At 36.0% G+C, this 12846-nt stretch overlaps 1 protein-coding gene and 1 long non-coding RNA gene across 6 annotated transcripts in view; one reads left to right on the plus strand and one right to left on the minus strand.

Moving 5' to 3' along the window:
* The window catches only part of LOC119087842, a 139794-nt gene that overhangs the window by 62689 nt on the left and 64259 nt on the right, over positions 1-12846 (plus strand). The window lies entirely within an intron of this gene.
* Positions 1-12846, minus strand: part of Scn9a (sodium voltage-gated channel alpha subunit 9) — a 145086-nt gene that overhangs the window by 8068 nt on the left and 124172 nt on the right. Inside the window, exons 20-24 of the mRNA XM_028867387.2 lie at positions 10183-10356; positions 6532-6654; positions 2569-2850; positions 1826-1879; positions 814-951 (exon numbers count right to left, since the gene is read on the minus strand). Coding sequence (XP_028723220.1) covers positions 814-951; positions 1826-1879; positions 2569-2850; positions 6532-6654; positions 10183-10356 — 771 coding nt within the window. The remainder of the gene's footprint in view (positions 1-813; positions 952-1825; positions 1880-2568; positions 2851-6531; positions 6655-10182; positions 10357-12846) is intronic.

Genomic DNA, 12846 nt, shown 5'->3' on the forward strand with positions numbered 1-12846 from the left:
CATATTTCTGTTGTATTTTATGAAGATTGTCTATCCTTTGACCTCCCAGTTGCTGCATTTCCTCTTACCCACCTTCAGAGGGTATATCAAGTACCACAGACAACTGCATCTGTTTGTCTGACTGCCCCTGTGCAGTTTTGTGCAATTTTATCATTACACTTTTCACTATTTCATATATGCAGGTTCTGAAGCTACAGTGTAGTGGGTGGAATAAAAGAGTCGATCAAATATTCAACAGATAGGAGATAGACTGCTGATTCTACTTAGTCTGTATTCTTAGATGTCTGATTTAGGGTCAGCTACTCATCCTGTTGTGCCATTCTTCTTTTCTACTTTCCTCCCTGGTTTTTGGTTATTTATTTATTTATTTACCTATTTATTTTTATGCTGGGACAAAACCCAGAGCCTTGTGTGTCTTTGGTAAGTGCTTTACCATGTTAGATCCCCAACTCCACCTCTTCTTTCCTAGGACATTGTAGTAACAACACATAAGAATATAATGGTTGACCTTGTGAGTTGAGTTCTATTCACTTAAATATATATAGAAACCCTAATTCCTAGCACCCTATAATGTGATATTGACTAAAGATACTGTTGTTGCCTAGTATCAGTCCTCTATAGGCAACACTAGAGAAAACAGAATAATTAATATAGTGTTTAAAACTATGACAGAAAAATTTACACAGTAAAATTATAAGATTATAAATATATGCAATTGCATACTTGATCAACATTTTGAAAAATAAAACATAAAATAACTAATTTACATGAATGGTTTTTCAGTGCAATGAAGAAAACACTCAAAATACTTATCTTCTTTTTCTGTTGGTTGAAGTTATCTATGATAACACCAATGAACAAGTTCAAAGTGAAGAACGACCCAAAGATGATAAAGATGACAAAATAAATATACATGTAGAGGCTGTATTCATATTTCGGCTGCTCATTTACCTACAGAAAAAGTCAATAGTGTGTTGACAATAAAAATTATTTTCACTCTTATGCGAGTTGATAAGGTAACTCTAAGACTGTTATCCTAGAAAAAGGTAATATTTCAGAAGCATTGCTAAAACTTAGTAGAATCACTCTTAAACATTTATTCAGTACTAACAAGTGTTTGATAGATTCTTACTCTGTATATACACACAATCTTAAAGTGATTTATAAAGGTTCTAGTCATATCAGTACTTATCTCAGACTGATAAGACAAGTCATCAGCTAAATTACTTAAAGAATACCCTTGATTTCCAAATGAAACTGTAAAAGTGGTGATACTAGATTTGTATTAATTTTATTATGTTTGTGTTGGTTATAAAAATGTCTACTGGATTTCACGAGAACATAAACTAGCCAATAATCTTTAAGGTTTATTGGAAAAGGTTTTATTTCAAAGTGTTTTAAAATACAAAAACAGCAGAAAATATTAATAAAAATAATTTCACATTTGTTTTAATGAACTAGTATTGGCTGCTCATTGGTTACCCCTAGCCTATGCTTAGTGCTGATTGGTGGATCCTCACAATATAACCATGAGAGAGATACACTTGGTTATTTCATTGTTACAGCAGATTAAACTAAGGCTCAGACAGTGAAAGTACATTGCTCAGAGTTGGTTGAAGAATTTGTGTAATAGAGCAAACCCAGAAGTACATTAGGGCCCATCTCCAAATGTTATAGTCCTTAGCATTTAACTATAGCAGGGCGGCAGCTTTTCATTATATCTGAACATATCCATGGAACAAATGAGACCAGTAGTTCAAGACCTATTGAGCTAAACTAACTAAATAAATAAATTTGCAAGTTTAGTAGGTTAATCAATACTTACATTTACAGAATCAACAGCTGCATACATAATATCCATCCATCCTTTGAATGTTGCCTGCAAGTACATTTATAGAATTAAGTGTGAAACTCAGATTCTAAAATTACCATAATATAATTAGGTCTATTTGATCTTATAATATTTACTAATAACATCAAGTTAATTTTGTTCTATTTTAAAATACCAATTTAATGTAAAAATACTATGACTTTTTAAACCAGAGCATCACATATATTTATTTCAGATGTAAAAGCCATATTAAAACTGCTATAATTTTTTAAAGGACACTATCTAAACATTTTTTTCTAATTAAGTATTTCCAAATTGTTTCAAATACTTGTGAACTTTACATATGAACTTCTGCTTTCCAAAAGTGGAAGAGAATTTGATCATTAGGACTGGAAACAATTTGTCTCCATTTCTCCAGGCTTCCTTGGCCTCTCGGAAACTCTTCTCATTGCCTTGTCAGATAAACATCGATATCCCACAATCACTACTTGGTGGTTAACATTCTGGTGATGCAGTGATGGGGTTTCAAATGAAAGCAAACTGTCAATTCTGGTTAATAAAGGTAAGATTCAATAAACCTGTGCTCTTTAGCCATGCTTACAGGGTACATGCTCTAAGAAAAAAAGCAAGTCTATTTGAGAAATCACGTAGTATCTTAATTTCTAGCTAAAAGCTTATCTAAACAATGATTTACATCTTCCACCCTGTACCAAGTGTTCATGAAAGGAATCACTTACAACTTGCAGCAGCGACAGGTAACCAAGCCCAACGTTATCAAAGTTCACTTTCAGGTTTTTCCATCGCACGTTTCCACTAACATTCATAAGGGCAAAACACTCAGAACGGTTTGCAACTTTAGTTGTAGGAAATCGTTCCCCATCTGTCATGTTAACGCACTCATAGAACTTGCCAGCAAACAGATTGACTCCCATGATGCTAAATATTAGCCAGAATATAAGACATACAAGGAGCACATTCATGATGGAAGGGATTGCTCCTATGAGTGCATTGACCACCACCTGATACCCAAAAAAGGAAAGACCAATCAGGATCAGAAGCAAATGTCAAATAGACAGCAATACAGAATTAAAGGTTGCAGACTGACAAACAAGTCTATATTGAATAGCTGATAATGGCCAGTAGTGTGCCAAGTGACACAAGGTGTTTGCTAAGCTCTGTAATTTTTGATTTACCAGTTTTATAATTAACAAACACATCAAAACTACCAGCGTAAACAGAAGAGTAAATGGCCAAAAAATGACCATGCACTTCAAATAAATGAAAACATGTAAAATAAAACCCTCAAAACCTGATGATGATAAGACAAAGTCATAAATCTACAAAGTGTAGAAGAGAGAGAAACATAAACACAAATGGTGAAAACTGATGAAGTGTATATTGACTGCCTCACCATCCTGGAATCACCAGCATTCAGAAGCCCACTCTCCCGTATTGTGAAGTTGCTAATTTGTATTAGATTGGGCTAAGGTTAGGAGTCTTTTAGTGGTTTGCATTCTTTATGTTGTGATGACTCTACAAAAACGGGGGCAATTTTCTTGCCATTATTTTTCTAACTCTAAAAATAACTCTTATGTAAGTGCTTGGCCAAATGCGGAGAGTGCTGGCCTCAGCTGGAACGAACGAAGGAAAGAGGCTGCGGCTTGCCTTGCCACTTCCTTCATCACTGCTCTGCAGCCTTTCCTTTGCTATTGAGCCATGAGTTCACTGCTTCAAATTTCCTGCATCTCAACTTCTGGAGTAGTTCTCTCTCCCCGGGTTAACTTAATTATCTCATCCTTCAAAAATCTGTCTTTCTTCTCACCCTTCAGCTCTCATCCACATTTGAGCACTAATGAACTAGAGCTGGTTTATTAGTGTTTGCTTTTGAGTTTAACTTTTTAAGCAGGATGTCAAGACATTTCCAAATGGGAACACATTTAGGGTCTCCGACTACCTGTGAAATAGTCTAGAATAGAGATAGGAAAATATTCTGAAATATCTTTAGCTGGTATGGGTGACATACAACTGCCATTGTAGCCCTCTGTCACACATAAACAAAGGGTCTGAATCTGCTTTGGTAGAACTTCCTTCAGAGCAACTGTCAGTGGGCTGTTGGTGATTTCTTGACCCCTCAACTGGAACAATAAGAATTACTGCTGAGACAGTCCAGAGGAGCACGAGGTAAAGATAGGTTGCTCTTCATAGGATACCTTCCGGATAGTACCGTATAGATGATCTCCATAACGGTTAGGAATAACAGGGCTGGAGTGATATTTAGAGTGGCCAGCTTCCTCATCAGACTTACATCCCCATCCTCATTTCATCTATTCTCCTACTATGCTTATCACACTGTGCCTTGTAGTCCTTAGCCTCAAAGACTTCCATACTCAACTCTCTCTATAGTATCCATGCCTGGAGTGCCTACTGACCTGTGGCTTGTGACTTTCTTTGACAGTCATGGCTTCGCAATGTTACTGCAGTGTGAGATCTTAAAGCGTCAGGCAGATAAGTCCCTGCGGCATTCCTGTAGTACTGTGCACTAACTATTATAGGAGATTCCACAGAACGCTGTTTCCCTGACTTGGGAAATTCACTCACTGGTGGGGAGGTACAGTCTATTTACTATTATATTCTTTGTTATTTACCAGCGTGATAGCTGGCACATTACTGATGTTAAAATGTGTATTGATAGGAAGATGGGAAGGGAGCAGAGCCCCAGGACTGAGGAAACTACATTCAAATGTTTCACTTGTACTGTTTCCTTTATTCCCCCAACAGTGACTCTGCCACTTGAAGAAATACTTTTCTTCTCAGGATAAACATAAATAAATATTTGGATTCTGTAAATATGTTAAAATATTTCTAATTAGATCAACTTGTCTTAGAAAAACAAGCAAAAACCACCACCATGACCAACAGGAAAAAACCCTGTAAAATCATAGACTGGCTTTATCAGCAAATAAATAGTTTTCTACGCACAGACATGTTCTCTGTTTACAGAAAAGCAATAGACATAGCTCAAATCCAGGGGCCAATCTTAAGTATGAAAACAACACAGCATTCTACTAACGCTCAAAAAATTAATTTAGAATTAAGAATCCTAATACTATCTATGTTCATAAAATGAAATTGGAGTTTTACATTCTTATGGTGTCTTGCTTATGAATTCTTTTAAATAATAGATTTGACTATCATAAACTGTATGCATGAGCTAGTAAAAGATTTCCGTGATACTTAAACAAACAGAGCTAACAATACATGGGCTGAAGGTCAAAACATTCTCTGATGTTCATATGAAGTTGGCTAAATCCAGAATACTTCACTTGTCAGGATGAGTGGACCTAGAGTGGAACTCAGGGGGGTGCGTGTGTTGTGTACACATAGGCGCACACACATGCACTGCCTAACAATGATTCAGGTTCTTTTGAAATTTAGGTATGTACTCTATCCCTGAGCTCTCTCTCTCGAGCTCTTGTTTTTCTGAGATGTGATCTCATTATATGGCCTAGGTCAGTCTCTATATCATGACCTTCTTTTCTCAGCTTTGGAAGTAGCAAGGCAGGAGTTAGAAGTTAGTTGGGCTGAGTTAGAAGTATGTGTTTCTAAAACTCCCCAGGCAATGCTGACAACTTGTCAATATCCATGTATCTAAAACACATGAGCCAGATTCGTCTCCATGCTAAGTTGCTTTGAGGTTACAAGAAGTGAAGCAAATGATTAAAAGGTGATGAGGGTGTTGGGTATGTGGTCATAGATAAAATGATGTTTGGGTATGTCTTGTGTTGAACAGACAAGGTAAATTCAAATGCAGTTTAATGGTCAGAGGTATTGGATTGATGATATGTTGACTACTATGCTGAAGTTGGGGAGTTGGGAATGTAAACAGGAGATAGAGAAGCACTCCAAGGTGAGAGAATAATTTAGGCTGAGGAATCAGGCATAAATTTGAAGAAGAAGAAGAAATTAAGGAAGATTAGCAACAAATGGTGACTTGTGCTAAATGCAAAAAAAAATATATATAGACATTGTGTGCTATGGGTGTTCCAAAGAAGTCACTGATTTAATAGCTCTTAAAACTAGATTGCCTATGGTTACTGTTTGTGTCCCTTTGTTTCTATGGAATGGCTCTCTTCTGGGGTTATTAGTCAGCATATAGCAAGTGAGCTAAACTCTTGGGGCTTAGATTTCTTTAAATACAATTTTGATACAATTCCACTGATTTTGAGTCATCATTACTTTGTGTGTGAAATTAGATATGATGGCTAATGTTACCTTACCTTCTTATCCTTTCTTATGTTCCCTACCTAAGGTTGTTCCTTTATCAAAAATCATTTGGATGTCTGATGAGGCAAGTCATCAATGTATATATGAGAAGTAGTGTTAGGACTAACCATTATCTCATCACTTAACTGTAGCCTAGCAAAATATCCACTTTGAAAAAGAAAGGCCATTTATTAGATGTGATTTTCTACCTATATTATATAAAGGAAGGATTATAGTATCATTCATTACTTTGTTAATTAGTAGGTACTCTAAAATTCTGTGTGTACTTACTATATATAAACATATCACATATGTATGTATATGTATATGTATGTATACGGTGATAGGCCATAATAACTGCACACTTGTTTTAGAACTATTTCATACTATACTTAAACAATAAGGATTTTACATTAAGGAGTTTGGTATTTTCTTACCCTCATTCCTTCAAATCTAGACAAGGCCCTTAGGGGTCTTAGAGCCCTTAGTGTCCGCAGGGATTTAATGGGGCCAAGGTCTGAGTAGCCAAGAGTGCTGGCTACTAAAGTAACCAGAGATACCTGTAAAAAATGACATCTTTAATAACAATTTTAGTAAAGTGACAAAACACAGAAATTTAGAAAATTCAATTCTAAATCACACTAAGAGAAAACAAAAAGAAGAATGCAATTTTCCTTATAAAGTTAGTCAGCCTGCTCCCCCTAAAACTTACCTTAGAAAGGAGTTTTTAAAAGAAAATATTTTTCATAGAAGGTTAAACAAAAGAGGAAATAATGGAAGGAAGAAAGGTTACTTACTACACCTAAACAGAAACAACACATATAATTTTGTATTTCATAATTACTGATTAGCTACTTGTTTATTAAATCTGAAAATTTAATTATAGCAACCAATAAATTGTTTATTAAAATGAAATCCATGATAAACTTAAATGTGCTTCCAAGGCTGTAATAAAAGTATGTTAAAAGCTTAAAAAGATCTAAACATGAGTATAACCTGCATTTGGAAATCACCTGAAGATTCATGACTGAGATAGAAACAGATTTAAAACAACATTGCTTATGATCTTCAGTTTGTCAAGACTGTCACCAAAGATTGATCTGTAATAATTTATGGAAAGAATTTTGAGTTATATTGAAGATAGAGTGAGGCTAGATGATTCACTGTTTAACAACCAACCTAAATATATAATAATTTCATCAAGTTAGGTCCAGCAGCCATGATAACCACCCTACAGGAATGTGTTCTCTTTTCATGAATTATCTCAAAAGGAAGAATATTTGCAGAAAAGAAATCAACATCCATTTTGGAACAGAACACTGAGTTCTTCTGTGAATCAAAATCTGTATCTCTAAGTGCGTTCAGTCTCTGTGTAATTTCCGTCTATTATTTATTGCAGCGTGCACTGTGTCTAAGAATGATGTCTTCAATACAGCTAATGCAATGTCAAAGAGACTCAGAGGAGTAGATTCAGGTCAATTTCTATTTAATTGTTTAGAGAATAAAACTTCATTGCTTAGAACTTTATTGCTGCTGCTTGAGACAAGTAAACAGCTCTGTGGAATAGATGTCCTTGTGTAGTCACTTTGGAATATCTCATAAAATGGAATATACATTTTAATAACCTATAGGTAGTAGGACTCATTACATTCAGTCATGTGTGTCCATTATTTCCCACTTAAGAAAAAATGGTATGCTCTCTTTTTCATAAGAAAGTGTGGGAGCCCACAGAGGTTTCCTAGTGAGATCTGAGCTTGCTTTACCCAGCAGGGCTGCATAAGGGGATGGATTGACCATGTGCATGGCTACCAGGTGTTTGAGAGGGTCTGCATTTGACTGTGCTAGGGGGAGGTCTTTTGCTCCACCCTTTGGCATTTCTATAAGTAGCCCTTTAGAAGAGACAGAGGAGGCTGGTAGGTTTCGACCAAGGCCTTCCCAAGGCTATCCTATGTTTCTATCTGTCTCTTTCCTCTACATTTCTATCTAAATATTTCCCACTTCTCTCTGCTCAAGAGTACCCTGGTGGAAAAAGTGGGAGCAGGTCTCCCAAAAGAAAGATTCTAAAAATAGTACTTAAAATTTGAGCAGTCTATAATGAAATAGTAGAATGGTTCTTCAAACTGTTGTTAAATGTTCTCTGATAGTGAATATATGATAGTCTTGAGAAACACTGCATTCCAGCCCATAGCCTGGAACACACGTGCATTTCCTCCTACAAATCTTTTCTTTTTAAGATTTGTTTATATTTTGAAATTATAATAATTAAATAATTTTCCCCTTCCTTTTCCTCCCTCCAAACCCTCTTTCACTGATAAAGCAGCCTGACTCCATCTTAGCCTTGAAAGTCACCTTATAGTAAAGACAAACTAGATTCCTCCCTGTTTTTGATTAAATCTGTTTCTCAAATCTGCTTTGCCCCACCCATAACCTCAATTACAAATGGCTCTATGAAATAGCAACCATGCTTTTGTTTCAAAAGGTTATTATGACAGTCTGTTGTTATGACCACCTTGTTATGACATATGTTGTTATGACTACCTTTTTATGACCACCTTGCAATCATGTCTTTATTTTTAGAAGTTGTTATGTTCTGTTTCTGTAACCTCACCTATTTGTATGCTAGATCCCCCATTTAGAATCCTCTACATCTGGGCAATAAAGACCTTTATCTTACCAATGTTCAATGATGATTTTTTTCAGCCCCACTTTTAGGGGGAGACAGCCCACGTACATTAAAAAAAAGCTTGCCTTAATTAATTTGGACATAATAATTTGGGTCATTGGTCTTTTCACTTGCATCTGTGGGATTAGCAATATACCCCTTCTCACTCTCTTTCAAATTCATGGTCTCTTTTTTGTTAATTGTTGTTGTTATTGTGTGTGTGTGTATTCCTAAATATATAAAGTTTCTAGGAATATCAGAGCTTTGCTAACATGGCTGCCTAAACTTATGAGCTGAACAAAGACAACAATAAGAGACACTAAAGTGAACTGTGGGGGGCGGCACTGGAAACTCAGGAGCCCTCAACCCTACTCAAAGAACTATAGGCAACTAAGGATTTAAGAAAGGGTGGGGAGTAATTAGCATACACATGCATATGAAATTGTCAATTTATCACACGTAGGCAGATATCCTATAACTGAATTCTGTCGCCAGCCCCCAAATCTTTTTATCTTATGTTAAAAATAGCATGTAAAATGAAGTATTATTATGCATTTCCATTATCCATGTCCTAAAATGTTCTCTGAACTTATCCAAGTGATGTTGACTTTTGTGCTTTGCTGCCCTTCTGGAGGGGGCAGTAGATGAATGTTTGAGAGGACAAAAGTGACTCATTTTGGTTTCTCCATCATTATGACTGAGATAAATAGTCCCTAGCCTTTCGTTTTCTCTAACATAAAATTAGCCTTAATCCTTAATTTTAACCTAAATTTCAGCTACTATGTTGGACAACTTGACTATTTTCCCTACATCTCTGAATTTTAGTTGTAAAATTAACATCTTTTCTCCCTTAGAAACATTCATCTGCCCTTTTCTGTTCCTCCCTTTCAAGGATCCTCTAGTCTTTCATTTTTTTTTTTTGGTTAATGTTAATCAGAATGATATTCAAATCATGTGCATTTTAAAGAAAATTATTTCTTTTCAAATTACGTGTAGCTGTTAACAACATGTATGTCTGTTCACCGTGTGTGTAGTACTCATGCAGGCCACAAGGGTGCATCAGAGTGCTTATGGCGGGAGTTATAGAGGGTTGTGAGTCACCACTGGGGTGCTGGGGATCAGTACTGGATGACCTGGAGGAGAAGCCAGTGCCCTTCACCACTGACCTATCTCTCCAGCCTCAAATCATGTGTGCTTTTAAAATCACAATTACAATTACAAGTGTTAGATAGAGTAGTATGGAAGAGAAGTCACATTGATTGAAAAATCACAGAAATATTTCCATGGGCTACATTAATAGTCTTAAAAACATAAACTTCTGGCCTTAAAGTAAAATAGCATGACAAAGTGTTAACATAAAAAAGCACTGGTGAAAACAGAACACTTAGAATAAATGATCCTTTACAATTTATTCTAAAATACTTACATCAACAATTAAGAAGTCCAACCAACACCAGGCATTGGTGAAATATGTTTTATATCCATATGCCACCCATTTTAGAAGCATTTCCAAAATGAAGATGTAGGTGAATATCTTGTCAGCATACTCCAGTATAGTCTTAATGGTTTTTTTCTTTTCAATGTATATATCTTCAAAAGCCTGTGGAAACATCATTCAAATTTTAATTCATGCACAATCTAAAATGTACATTTCATTAGAGAATCAGAAAATATAATTCTGGTGGGGACCTCACAGAAAACAATGGTGTGAAAACAGTTTGGCTAATTTTCCTCTGGTTTGCAGCTACTGCATAGCATTTAGTTCTCACATTCTTTTCCATTGTTACCAAAGGCAGAGAAGCCACAAAACAATGAAATTACATATTACATAATCCTCTGAGGAATTTTTAAAACCTGAGGGTTCCTCTGTTCTTTTCTCTCCATTCAAATGGAGAGAGTACTGATCCTTTCAGACCTCATTCCAGGGACAGCCCTCTTATAAACCTTTGTAATCCTTCACACCCACTCCAAGGGTTAGGAACCCCCTTGCTTTTTACCCCATGCAAGTGGTGGCATTTGCACTCTCTAAGAATGTTTAAGTAAGTGGCAATGACTCAGTAGTTATAGATATAAGTTCTTTGTGAAATAATTAAAATTACGATTCAGAGAGTGAACTAATGAAAATCTTTAAAATGGCTGCTTATCAAAATAGATCTGAATTACTAGAGTTTTTTTTTTTTTTTTTTTTTTTTTCTTTTGTATGGAAGCACTAATCACCGTGCTGGAAAAAATGAGAGCTCAATAACAGAACTTTGTTGATTAACATTGTATTACCCGTCCATGGTCGGGGATTTGAACCATTCTTACCCCCCACCCCCCAAAAAAAATCTGTATTAACTTTAGCAACTATTCTTAGCACATTTTCTTTTTTCAACTACTGACAGCAATATTGAAGAAAACGAGAAACTAGGTCAGACAGAATGGGCAGATCTGCTAAGATGCACAACACTGGCTCACGTTCTGAAAGTAATCAGGCTTGAAGTGTGTGTGTGTGTGTGTGTGTGTGTGTGTGTGTGTGTGTGTGTGTGTGTGGCTGGGGCAGGAGTCTAGCTCTCAAGGCTTTCCTGTGCCTTTCTCTAAATTCTAGAAGACTCATACAAGCCACCTAAACAGAAACCATAACTCCAAAACATGACAAGGGAGGGGTTTGGTGCCAAAGAAGAAGCCTGCTCTTAGAATTAGGGTGCAGGTTCAGAGTGAGGAGCAGCAAGTCTCGGCTTGGGAAGACCTCACCATGACTGGCCCCAGAGCCAGGCACAGGACTCAGATAGATGCCGGGTCTCACCTTCCAAGGACAAGTTTGTGGATGCAGAAGCATAAAAGCAAGGAAGTTTTTGGGATTTAGATATTATTACTACTCATTTCAGGTCTGACTTGTTCATTTCTTTTTCTTTTTGATGTATTCTCTTCTGTCTAGCTTAATGGAAAAGTAGCTTTTAGGTAAAAACCTTGACATTTACTATATTTGAGACAGGAAGAAACATTTTAAACTCCGTATTCAACTTCCTTCTTTGTTAAGTGAGCAAAATTGTATACTTTCTCAGAGTTGTTTGAGAATTCAACGAGAGAAACATATATCAAAACTATAAGATATAGTAATTATTTTCTATATTATAGTTATTATTTGCATTTATTTTACAGACAGTGTAAGAGTCAAAGTTAATCTGTAAGCCCCACCTGCCCAAGGACAGATAGCTTCCTGGAATGTTGGAGACTACAGTTCTTAGGAAATATCAAACAACTTGTTATTACTCCCCTAAACAAGTTTGTTTACACCAGATGTGCTTGATCACATGTGGGTGGGAGGTACATAGGCAGGAAATACATCAGAATTTATGCTTGCCCCTGATTGGACCTAATGGGAAATGCAGTGAATTGTGGATTTTGTCTTTTTAAACCTTTTCAAAATGTGACTCTTTGGCCATTTCTTAGGAAGCCAGAGATGTACCTGACCATAGTCCATTCACCTGGCCGGCATTTAACTAAAGCTTGATTTAAATTTGACTCAAAATCATGAAACTGGTTTAATCTCTTGAGAATCTCAGGATTAACAACAGGAATTTCAGAAGACTACTTGGCAAAGTCCTTGAGCAAGGACACCAACTAACTGAGAGACTGTTTTCTTTTTCCATGTGATTCTTTTAATTCATTTGAGATACCTTCTTCCAAAATATCATTTTACTTTTTGGACATTTTGAGCTAAAGTTTATTTAAAATTTTAACATTTTTAACCTGTCCTCTGGTCATATATATGACTCAGAACAAGTTCAACTTGAAAGACTTTATTAGTTATTAAGGGTATGATATATAATATTATCAGGATTCGGATTTACATACTGGTGACACATTCATTTCTGATTTTACAGACTAGACTTGTTAAGAAAGGCATGAATCTGTGGTTCCTGTCCACTCTCATATAGTATATCAAGAATGTAAAGCCCTCAAAGAGAAATTATAGGCCTTTCTCCCTGATACACACAGATGCAAAAATTATCAGTAAATTACTTCCAAATGTCACTCAGAATCATATTAAAAAGATCATTCATTTTGACTAAGTTGGCTTCATTCCACAGACACAAGGTTAGTTCAA

The sequence above is a fragment of the Peromyscus leucopus genome, chromosome 4, assembly GCF_004664715.2.
Source record: "Peromyscus leucopus breed LL Stock chromosome 4, UCI_PerLeu_2.1, whole genome shotgun sequence".
Taxonomy (NCBI): Eukaryota; Metazoa; Chordata; class Mammalia; order Rodentia; family Cricetidae; genus Peromyscus; species Peromyscus leucopus.